The sequence below is a fragment of the Ursus americanus genome, chromosome 1, assembly GCF_024610735.1.
Source record: "Ursus americanus isolate L20-20 chromosome 1, mUrsAme1.1.p, whole genome shotgun sequence".
NCBI lineage: Eukaryota > Metazoa > Chordata > Mammalia > Carnivora > Ursidae > Ursus > Ursus americanus.
In genome coordinates, this window is record NC_142127.1 from 37,799,076 (window position 1) to 37,811,688 (window position 12,613).

The following is a 12,613-nucleotide window of genomic DNA, read 5'->3' on the forward strand; positions in this document are numbered from 1 at the left end:
GGCTGTCAGGAGTCTGAGGACTGAACCAAGAGGCCACAAGAGAAGGGGGCTTTGAGGCTGGAGACAAATAGACAAATAGGCCACAGACTTCAGAGATGGGTGCCAGCATCATGTCCCGCTAGTGCCAGATGGGCCCGGCTGCATCTCAGTCACTCCATTCAGAGATCCATTACCCAACCCAAGGAGCTACAGGTTCCTCACAAGAACACAGTGGACAGCGCCTGAACTGTCGCCTCCCAGTGGAGCCAAAGGATGGGGGCCTAAGCACATAGATCCTAGAGCCCTCCTCTTCCTTACTGTCAAGAAACCAGGTAAGCTTCTCCTCACCCATCCCATGCGGTGCTTGTCATCTCGCGTGGGAGTAGTGGGCAGAGGGAGGAAGAGTACTTGGAAGAGAATGAGCCATCTAAATGAGACTGTCTAGAGCAAAGACATGAGGGTGCTCTTGGTCGGCAACTTTAAACTCACAGCCCTGCCCCAGCTTCCAGGATGATGGGCACAGTGGGAAAGAGGAGATGGCTAATAGAAAATAAGGTACATTTTCTTTGTACGTACGTGTAAAAGCTGCAACATGTCTATACCATAAAGGAAACAATTGTGTGTTTTTTAATACCTCGCCTCTTCCAAAAAGGATCTGATGCAGCTACAATCTATGTATTGGAAAGTAAACACTTAAGGAAAGATCTAAAGATTCAATGAATTTTAGTTAGTAGGTATGAAGAATAGAATATAACACAATACGTTAACTATACGGGAATTAAAAAAAATAAAAATAGAATGATGAAGATACATTTAATACATGTGATTCAACGTATAGAAGGTTAGCGTGAGAAGTGTGATAAGTTGTATCTTTTCTGTTTATGGAACGTCAACATTTTTGTGGAAGAAATCAGAGAAGCAAGAGCTGTCTTCGTCCTACCTGTATTTCCAGCACTTCCTGGAGTGCAGTGTAAGCTCAGTAAATATTTGTTCAATGAATAAATGAAAAAATAAACTGCTTAGCATCAGAATGGACAACTTAAAACATTTTTGAGCTCTTCCAAGTCATTGATGGTACCATGGGCCAAATAGCAGAACAGGGGGAACTGGGGTGGCAAGAGGTAGGAGTTACCCCAAAGAGTTACCCCAATCTCGCCATGACAGACCTGCTTCAGAAAGAGGCACAAAAGAAAGGAGTGGAGGTGGGGACTCTGCTGTGCATTGCCACCCCTGTTTCTCCCAGGGTGCGCGCGTGTGTGTGTGTTTGCCTGTGTGTAATTGTTTCCTGGGTAAGAGTGCTCATTGCAGCCTTAGGTGAACTAGAGGACCTTCTGTACATGCCTCATGGAGAGACCCTCTCAAAGCAGAGACTCTGGGCCCAGGGCAGAAGGGGTTGGTCTGGGAGAAAAGCAAAGAGCACCAAGCATGGCCTCAGAGAGGCACGGCTGGCCTGGTGGGCCTGAAGGTGAGAGAGTGTTTGGAATAAAATTAGACTTGACATATGCTACTTTTAAACTTGTGTCTATTAAACTTACAGTGTGTGATGAATTAAGAAACATTTTTATAAGCCCTGCAATGTCTTGTGGCACAATTGGACTGTATTCTTTATTAAGAGAGTTAAGATGCCAATTTGTTAAGTGTAAACTGTTTCTAAACAGATTCTATTTATTTATTTGAGAGAGAGAGATAGTGAGAGAGAGCACAAGCAGGGGGGAGAGGGAGAAGCAGGCTCCCAACACAGGGCTTGATCCCAGGACCCCGGGATCATGACCTGAGCCAAAGGCAGATGCTTAATGACTGAGCCACCCAGGCACCCCATGCTCAGTTGATTTTCAACAAAGATACAAAGTCAATTCAATGGAGAAAGACTAGGATAACCTCATTTTGGCCTTTTTGGATTTTTTAAAATGCCAGAATTTTAAAAACAGAGCCACCAAAGCCCTGTCGGAGGTGTCCTGGTGCACGTACGTGGAAGTAAAACACGAACTCCTGCTCATCGTTCCCTCAATGAGACCCTTTCTCCGCCCCCTCTCTGCATCTTACACACTGTTCCCTGGGCCAGGAGCACAGGCCTCTTGTATTCACCCCCAACCTTCCAGTGACATTTCTGGGGACTACATCTTTCCTCAAGACACAGCCCAGGCATCACAGCCTCCCAGAGGCCCCTGCATCTCCCCGCCCCCACACCGCTGGGCTCAGAGCCTCACTGAGGAGTCTTCATAGCACCTGTCACATTCTTTACTGCTCATCTCCTCCCCACTAGAGTGTAAATGCTTTTAGGGCAGATGCCGTCCATCTCATCCTCTTTGTGTGCTCAGAATTTAGCACAGGGCCTGGCATGAGGCGGACGCCCCCCTCTTACAGCAAGGTTCCAGGAGCCCCCATTCCTAGCCCTGCCCCTCCCCAGAGTGAGAGGAGCACTGTTTTCGGGGGTGGTATGGTTCTATGTCTACATGGCTGCCTCTCACAAGTTAAGCAGAAAGTGTGCCAGATGGAGAGAGACCCAAATATCATCCCATTGTACACCAGGACTCTGATTTCTTTTCTTCAGTATTCAAGGTGCAGGGGCAAAATTAAGCCAGAGAGAGCATGGTCGTGGGCGTGAGGATATGAAAATCCTGGTGTTGTGGAGAAAGACGGTGGGAAGGAAAGGGTTTTGTCTGAGCATGGATCTGGCAGAGCTGATGCGGCCCTACTGACCTCGAGTCTGGGCTGGGTCATCGAGCGCTACCTGGCACATGGCCTTTGCTCGCACAATGCCCAGGGATGGTCTGAGCTTGCCTTGTGCAGTCTGTATACATGCTTTCTAAAAAGGAAAGCTTTATCCTTGGCCATTCAGGTGACTGGCTTTTACAGTTAACACACACACACACACACACACACACACAACCATCCAGGAACAAGCTACCATAAGAGTAGGATCGAGTCTGAAAAGATTGAAAACTAGGGGAAATAATTGAAGATGAGCCCGAAGGCATTAATCAGCACTCCGCTCTCATAGATTCTACAAAACTATTCTGCAATTCACCCAAATGATAACCACTTGCTTTAATGTCCTGGGACTTGTTATATGGGGTCCATCAATCTTTGCTGGCATTCCCCAGCACTATTCATGATCGAGACCATTGGCTGACAGAATTTGCACTGGAAACAGACTTGTTAATTAGTCTAATGAATTCACAGGAGTCATTAATTATCTAACACTTATCTAATTAGCTAACAGTTTCACCTGTCAGAGTCAGAGGTAAATGCCAGACTGCAGTTCGGTGGTCCTCCTCATTATACCCTAAAAATAAATGGTGACATGCAGCATGGAATACCAAATAAAAGCGCGGGACTCCGTGCTGTAAGTGGGCATGCTGCGGCTTCGACCCGCCAGTGGTGGTTGGAAAGAGCTGCAGGTGGAGCCGTTGCACGTGGGTCACGAGGGAAGAGTCACACATATGGTTGTAAGCTGCAAACAGCTACAGCTGTCCCAAGGCACAGACGCAACACGTGTGGTCAGGCCTGTTTTGCCTCCAAGTTGTCATCACCTGTACTGAGATCGGTTTCTTCAGGGAGTTTTGAATACTTCGAGCAAAATTACAAACATCTATTGGGTGGTGGCAGCACCAAGATTTAGGCTGCATGTTGCTTCTCTAGCCCTCTTTCTGTCTCATTCTGTGAGCTTTGTTCGCTGGCCAAGATGGACCAAAGGAGGCCGGCATGGAATTCGAGGAGTTTGTCCAGACTGACTCTCACCACGAAGAGGAGTATCTTCCAACATGGAGATCCCAGGAAGGGTATGGACTCTTGACTATTGACTGTCATGCACATTCTTACAGAGAAATCCATTCGCATTATGCAGTGCCTTGTATTTGCTGTTGTTTGGGCGCTTATGAACACCTTGAGCTCTGATTTGCTTGAAAGTGATGAGACTAATGTTCCTGAAGCTCTTACCAGCATAGGACTTAGCTGATTGCCGTGAGCGCTGAGGCCAAAAAAGGATCAAGACGAAGTTCCTCTGAAGTCTTTTAGATTTTCCATCGCAGAAGTGTAAACTGATAAGCAGTGAATTTGCTTTGCTAAGTAGTGAATTCATGGATTTCTTTTTCTTTCTTTTTTTGAGAGAGAGAGCATGCAAGCTGGCAGGGGAGGGGAAGAGGGAGAAGGAGGGAGAGAATCTGAAGGAGGCTCCATGCCCAGTGTGGAGTCTGATGCAGAGCTTGAGCTCACAACCTGAGATCATGACCTGAGCTGAAATTAAGAGTCAGATGCTTAACCCACTGAGACACCCAGGTGCCCCAGGAATTCATAGATTTCTTAACAGACACTCTGTTTTCGAAAAATATTAGACTATAGTTCATTTTTCTACTTGGATTGGCCTCTGACAGTTGGATTTTAGCTAGGGTTGAGCTAAATGAAGAGTCCCTGGGAAACAGATTTTGTTTAATTATCAGAACTTCTGTGTGATTTTGAATGGGCAAAGTACAGACGAAAAGTGTTCCGAGGTCCTGACTTTGGATGTTTTCCTCGCTTCTGATCACAAAGAATGAGACCAAGTTGATGAGAGGTAGGGGTGGGGTAAGAAAATGAAATGTTTGGAAATTGGGACATTTTGGGGACACATTTTTGAGATAACCCAGTGAAGTTGTTATGGGAATCAGTGGAGGACTCGAATCATGTACAGTTGTCTCAAAATGTATCAGTCAGTGTGCTATACCAGACCCACACTGGGAACAAGACCAGATGTGAGAGGAAGGCTCACTGGTCAACAGTTAACAAGCTAACCAACCTGGTCAAGAAGACAGGATGCCATACCTTCAAAGAGAACCTGTCTTCTTGGGGAAGTGCTATTCTGAAACCTGGGTTGGAGTATAAAAGGCCATGTCAAGGTGGGTATTTTTGAATTGATAAGGGACTTTAGAATGCTCAGGGGAAATTTCCACTGGCAATTCTAGAAGAAAACATAGGTTTTAAAGGAAGGTGTCATTCTAACTTGGAGCTGAACTACTGTGATTTGATCTATAATTTCATAGCAAATCACAATATTTTCCTTTCCTGACATCAACTTAAGACTGACTATCCATATAGCAAAAAGTATGGCTTCAAATTTACCTGCTCCCAATAAATCCACAAGATCTGACAGCAATACGTGTGTTGGAGGAGTGATTTTGATTTTTTATTTGTTCTGATGAGATGGATATTCTTTGGGTTTTATATTAAATGTTCATAAGATGGACCTCTGCAGTTATGTAAGTTTCTTAACTTTAGAGACAATACAATTTGAACACAGCTCATAATACATAACAAAATTAAAACAATGCACATTTTCTTCCCAATGGCATTTTCATTTCTTGGTTCTTGGTGGCATTTGGTTCATCTCAGAAAGTGGAGGAATGTATCAATTATATTTCGATTAATAAAAAAAAGAAAAGAAAATGGGGCCAAAAAAAAAAGTCACAAAAAACCATGCAAAACGTTAACCAACCTGCGTGAGTGAACAAACTGAAAGTTCAGCCTGGGATTCAACCTTTAATTTCAGGACCATGGGCTGTAGCTAAGAAATAATTAAAGGAGCCTCCCAGTGCCTAAGGGAGATTTAACTGTGTTGCAGCCTATTATGAAGTGATTTCATGTGCTTTGTGATGGACTTTACATAGAATTCACTTCTAAAATACCATGTATGTTATTCATCTCAGGGGTAGACATAAATCTGCCAAAGCTGTCTGCAAATTTAGCTCCAATTCTTGCCCCAGGTTCACAGAACATAATAGAGCATTAATCTTCATGAGGCTTAAGGAATTCTTGTGAGTTCCCTCTGATTTGCTGAGAGTTGTGTGAAACCCATTGCTTAGAGCCTTAATCATGTCAGCATTTCAGCAAATGCTCCACTTACCCATCCCAAACAGAGATAGCCTCTTATGTGTTCATTGCTTCAGGGAAGCCAAGGAGAGGGAAAGGAAAAATGATGAAGATGAAGGAAAGGGTAAAATGAAAGACTTCTCAACAAGCCCTTTCCTTTGGTTACCAACATGTAATACTGACCATTCTGTGTAACTTCTCCTGGTTTGCTGAAAGACTATTCTTAATCCCACCTTTGATCCATGATTTAGGAAAAGAAAAGAAAATACAAAACAAGATTGAGGAGGAAACAGTGAAAGATATTCTATTCAGTAAAAATATATTTTAGAAAGATCAAAGTATTGCAATTGCCGGATTCATACTGGGTTGAATTTGGTGTGATGCCCAAACTAGTCTTTCCTGTGGTCGTTGATAAAGTGATCATCTTAGAAGTGCTTCTTGATAAGCTCATTGGGATATACATCTTCTATGGACATTCCCTCAAATTTCCTGACGAAGGAATTATCAGACATTGGGGCAGATATCAGGGAAGACTAAAGAATAAAATTAGTGGTTGTGCTGGTTTGAGAATTTCTTCTTGAAAGAGGAAACGTGGAGTAGATCAGTGATTTTAAAAATACCAAGGTCCATATCTCCTTGACCAACTGAATCAGATTTTCTAAGGGTGAGGGCCAAGGTATCAATACCTTTTAAAGCACCCCAGGTGACTCTGAAATGTTGATGGAGTTTAGAATCACTGGAGAAGATGAATGACACTCTTTCATAGAATAATGATTTATAGATTCCATTGGGAAATCTCCAGATTTTCCAAAGGAAAATCTCCCGATAGTGAAAGCAGTTTTGCAGAATAAAACAAAGTGTAAAAGAAGTTGGAAGGAGAAAGTGGATGGCAGTGTTTCTCAAACTTTAACGTGCATGGGAATGGCATTAGAGTTAGTTAAAATCAGCTTTTGATTCAGTAGGGTGGGGACTGAGATTTTATGTTTCTGACAAGCTTCCCAGGCAATGCGGATGCTGCTGCTGTTTCATTGACCACACTTCGTCTAACAAGGGACTATGGGTAAATGTCCTCTTGCCCTTCACCAAGAGAAGAAAGGAGGTGTCCTTTTGCCTTGAGGTTTTGAGGCTTGTTCTGAAGCAGGAGAGCGCACTAACATCATGGAATGCTTTATTTTTGAAACCAGCTATGATCCACTAACTAATTAAGAATCTGTTACCCTAAATGTTTTTGAGGAGGAAGTTAATAGTACTTCTGTTCCACTTCCTGAACAGTTAAATTTAATTCAACAAATAGAATTTGTTAAGCCTTAGGGATTAAAAAAAGATATATGAGACAGCTTGCATGAGGGAATTCACAATCTTTCTGGGGAAACAGAAAATTAACATGTAAAATGCTAAATCAATGCTCTAGGAGTGCAGTGCGGGGAATCCATATTGACCAGGGAGGAAAGATTCTTGGAAAAGCCTTCATGGAGGAGGTGATAGCTGAATATGAAGTTGAAGAACAAGTAGGGTTCCAGTACATGCAAAATGGAAGGGAAGGGGAAGGACGCTACAGGAACAAAGGCCTAAAGCAGGGGTTCCTAACTTTCGCTGCACATCAGACCATCTGGGAAGATTTAAAAAAGTACTTTCAGAGTCTAAATTAATTGGGGCCTGAGAACCAGCATTTTTTGAAAAGCTCTCTGGTAATTAGGTTGAGGATCATTGGAGATACATAAAGACACCAGGTTTTTGTTAAGATTTTTTGAGGTATGTGGAGGGAAATGGGAGGAATGCAGAGCAAAGAAGTCCCAGATGGTTCTTGGCAAAGATGACTTGACCCACTGCGGTGTGGGGAAGAAAACTTGTTATCGCTAATGATTAAAGTACTACATAATTATTACCGAAATAACCAAAGGCTGCGGATGATGGGCTTCATAAATATGGATTAGATTGAATTAAGGTCATTCCTATAGTAGCAGTCGGCTCACTGTCTTGCATACGTGGCTAGCATTGTTTTACTGCAAGAGAGGAAGGGTTCGTGGCCCAGCCGGCACTGCTGTGCAGGAGGCCTGGGCTGGGACAGTGGCTGCCGGGGAGGAAAGGAGATAGATTCAACACAGGTGGTGGAGTGAGTCCTCGATGGCAGTGCTCCTCAAAGCATGCTGCTTGGACCAGCAAAATCAGCACCAACAAGGAGCTTATCAGAAATGCAAATTCTGACACATACACCCCCAACCTGTTGAATCGGAACTTCTGGAAGAGGAGCCCATGAAGAGTCCAGTGATTTTTATGTCAGCTAAACTTTGAGAAGCACTGGTCTACAGAGCTGAAAGAGGCTACGGGACTCATAGGTGACATGCACACGCACATGCAGACACAGACATACACAGAACCCTATGGAAAGCCAAGGAGGCAAAGAAGTGCGCTGAGATGGAGAGACAGGAATGAGAAATGCCCCCGCAGCAGGGTGTATGGAAGAATTGCCATGGCAGCATCAGGCTGCCAGTTCAGGATGCAGTACTCATGTAATGGCAGGCGGGATTAGAGGACTGGCATGGCTAGGATGGATGGTGTGGCCAGGGTGTGCTGGGATGTCACACCCAGGATGAGTGGAAGTGAACAGATAACCACTGAATCATGCTGGGTGATGGAGTGATGGGCTGGCACTGTGAATGGCTACAAAGCCTCTGCGTGTAGTCCTTTCTTCCTGGCGAGCCTGTCTTCTTTTGGCTCCTTAGCAATTTTTCCCCATTCTCTCCTGGGGATCTGGTGGAGGAACGCTGCTGGACAAGTAGTTTCTACATTAAAAAGTCTTCCTTCTTCTCTGACCTTCTGCTTTTCAGTTTCACTTAGCTTATTACAGTAATTTTGTATTATGCTGCCACATGTTTGCTAAAATGAGGTTTTTGAACATCTTATTCCCCCTTCCCCAAGCTCTTTAGCCTTATGTCTTCTTCATGTTTTTCTTGAGCATTGCTTTTCTTGATAAGCTCTAAATCCTGTTATCCAGAACTATATACCCATTCATTCTTTCTTTGCCCCTGTTACAAGCAATTCGAAACTCTCAGGTTCCTACTCAGCTCTGTGCTTTACCCCATTATCCATTTCATTTATTTCTCACTTAAATCTTCTATTTTTTTAATGTTTTTTTATTACATTATGTTAGTCACCATACAGTACATCTCTGGTTTTTGATGTAAAGTTCGATGATTCATTAGTTGCGTATAACACCCAGTGCACCATGCAATATGTGCCCTCCTTACTACCCATCACCAGCCCATCCCATTCCCCCACCCGCCTCCCCTCTGAAGCCCTCAGTTTGTTTCTCAGAGTCCATAGTCTCTCATGCTTCATTCCCCCTTCTGATTACCCCCCCTTTCTTTATCCCTTTCTTCTCCGACCGATCTTCCTAGTTCTTATGTTCCATAGATGAGAGAAACCATATGATAATTGTCTTTCTCTGCTTGACTTATTTCACTTAGCATTATCTCCTCCAGTGCCGTCCGTGCTGCAGCAAATGTTGAGAAATCATTCTTTTTGATAGCTGAGTAATATTCCATTGTATGTATGGACCACAACTTCTTAATCCAGTCATCTGTTGAAGGGCATCTCAGTTCCTTCCACGATTTAGCTATTGTGGACAATGCTGCCATGAACATTGGGGTGGCCCTTCTCTTCACTACGTCTGTATCTTTGGGGTAAATACCCAGTAGTGCAATGGCTGGGTCATAGGGTAGCTCAATTTTTAACTTTTTAAGGGACCTCCACACTGTTTTCCAGAGTGGCTGTACCAACCTGCATTCCCACCAACAATGTAGGAGGGATCCCCTTTCTCCACATCCTCTCCAGCAATTGTTGTTTCTTGCCTTGTCAATTTTTGCCATTCTAACTGGCTTAAGGTAGTATCTTAGTGTGGTTTTGATTTGAATTTCCCTGATGGCTAATGATTTTGAACATGTTTTCATGTGTCTGTTAGCCATTTGTATGTCATCATTGGAAAAGTATCTGTTCATATCTTCTGCCCATTTTATGATTTATTTGTTTCTCACGTTTTGAGTTCGAGAAGTTTTTTATAGATCTTGGATACCAGTCTTTAATCTGTAGTATCATTGCAAATATATTCTCCCATTCCGTGGGCTGCCTCTTAGTTTTTTCCGACTGTTTCCTTGGCTGTGCAGAAGCTTTTTATCTTGATGAAGGCCCATAAGTTCATTTTATCTTTTGTTTCTCTTGCCTTTGGAGATGTGTCTTGAAAAAGGTTGCTTTGGCCGATGTCGTAGAGGTTGCTGCCTATGTTCTCCTCTAGGATTTTGATGGATTCCTGTCTCACATCGAGGTCTTTCATCCATTTGGAGTTTATCTTTGTGTATGGTGTGAGAGAGTGGTCAAGTTTCATTCTTTTGCATGTAGCTGTTCACTTTTCCCAGCACCATTTATTGAAGAGACTGTCTTTTTTCCACCGGATGTTTTTTCCTGCTTTATCAAAGATTAGTTGCCCAAAGAGCCAAGGGTCCATTTCTGGGTTCTCTATTCTGTTCCATTGGTCTGTGTGTCTGTTTTTGTGCCAGTACCATGCTGTCTTTGTGATCACAGCTTTGTAGTACAGCTCGAAATCCGACATTGTGATGTCCCCAGCTTTGTTTTTCCTTTTCCTTTTCAACAGTTCCTTGGCCTTTTCTGGTTCCATACAAATTTGAGGACTATTTGTTCCAATTCTTTGAAAAATGTCATCGGTATTTTGATCGGGATGGCATTGAAAGTGTAGATTGCTCTGAGTAGCATGGACATTTTAACTATGTTAATTCTTCCGATCTATGAGCATGGAATATTTTTCCATCTTTTTGTGTCTTCTTCAATGTCTTTCAAGAGTGATTTATAGTTTCTAGAATATAGTTCCTTTACGTCTCTGGTTAAGTTAATTCCAAGGTAACGTATGGTTTTTGGTGCTATTGTAGATGGGATGAATTCCCTAATTTCTCTTTCTTCAGTCTCATTATTTGTGTATAGAAATGCAACTGATTTCTGAGCATTGATTTTGTATCCCGCCACATTACTGAATTGCTCTATAACTTCTAATAGTTTGGGAGTGGATTCTTTTGGGTTTTCCATATAGAGTATCATGTCATCTGTGAAGAGACAGTTTGACTTCTTCTTTGCCGATTTGGATACCTTTTATCCCGTTTTGTTGTCCGATTGCTGTTGCAAGGACTTCTAGTACTATGTTGAATAATAGTGGCGAGAGTGGGCATCCTTGTCGTGTTCCTGATCTTAAGGGAAAGGCTTCCAGCTTTTCCCCATTGAGAATGATATTTGCTGTAGGCTTTTCATAGATGGTTTTTATGAGATTGAGGAATGTACCCTCTATCCCTACACTCTGAAGGGTTTTAATCAGGAAAGGATGCTGTATTTTGTCAAATGCTTTTTCTGCATCTATTGAGAGAGTCATATGATTTTTGAATTTTTCCTTCTGGATAAAATCTAAGACACTGATAGGTTTGCGAATGTTGAACCACCCTTGCATCGCAGGGATGAATCCCACTTGGTCATGATGGATAATCCTTTTAATGTACTGTTGGATTCTATTAGCCAGGATCTTGTTGAGGATTTTGGCGTCCATATTCATTAGAAAAATCGGTCTGTAATTCTCCTTTTTGATGGGGTCTTTGCCTGGTTTGGGGATCAAGGTAATATTGGTCTCAGAGAATGAGTTAGGTAGCTTTCCTTCTGTTTCTATTTTTTGAAATAGCTTTAGGAGAATAGGTATTATTTCTTCTTTGAATGTTTGGTAGAATTCCCCAGGAAAACCATCCGGGCCTGGGGTTTTGTGTTTTGGAAGGTTGTTTATCACTGTTTCAATCTCTTCATAATTAATTGGCCTGTTTAAAAAATCAATTTCTTCCTGTTTCAGTCTTGGTAGTTTATAGGTTTCCAGGAAGTCCTCCATCTCTTCCAGATTGCTTAATTTATTGGCATAAAGCTGTTGATAAAAGTTCCTAATAATCCTTCCAGTTTCATTGGTGTTGGTTGTGACCTCTCCTTTTTCATTCATAATTTTATTAATTTGGGTCCTTTCTCTATTCTTTTGGATAAGTCTTGCCAGTGGTCTGCCAATTTTACTAATTCTCTCAAAGAACCAGCTTCTAGTTAGGTTGATCTGCTCTACTGTACTCTTGGTTTCTAATTCATTGATTTCTGCTCTAATCTTGGTCAACTGCTTCCTCGTGCATGGATTAGGCCTGTCCCTCTGTTGCTGTTCCAGCTTCTTGAGGTGAGAATATAAAAACTGCATTTTAGATTTTTCTGTTCTTTTGAGTGAGGCTTGGATGGCTATGTATTTCCCCCTTAGGACTGCCTTTGCAGTATCCCATAGGTTTTGGACCGTTGTGTTTTCATTCTCGTTGGTCTCCATAAATTGTTTAAATTGATTTTTGATTTCCTGGTTTATTGAATCATTCCTGAGCAGGATGGTTCTTAGTCTCCAAGTGTTTGAGTTTCTTCCAAATTTTTCCATTTGGTTGAGTTCCAATTACAAAGCATTGTGGTCTAAGAATATGCAGGAATAATTTCAATCTTTTGGTATCGGTTGAGACCTGTTTTGTGACCCAGAACATGGTCTATTCTTGAGAATGTTCCATGGGCATTAGAATAGAATGAGTATTCTTTGGTTCTGGGGTGTAGTGTTCTATATATATCTATGAGGTCCAACTCGTTGAGTATGGCATTCAAAGCCCTTGTTTCTTTGTCGATTTTCTGCATGGGTGCTCTGTCTATTTCTGATAGTGGAGTGTTGAGGTCCCCTACTATT

The 12,613-nt window shown here is 42.4% G+C and overlaps 1 protein-coding gene across 1 annotated transcript in view; it reads left to right on the forward strand.

Moving 5' to 3' along the window:
* Positions 1–3,684: 3,684 nt before the first annotated feature.
* UPP2 (uridine phosphorylase 2) overlaps positions 3,685–12,613 on the forward strand; it is a 38,980-nt gene continuing 30,051 nt past the window's right edge. The window contains 2 exon segments of the mRNA XM_087861161.1: positions 3,685–3,761; positions 7,235–7,331. Coding sequence (XP_087717287.1) covers positions 3,685–3,761; positions 7,235–7,331 — 174 coding nt within the window.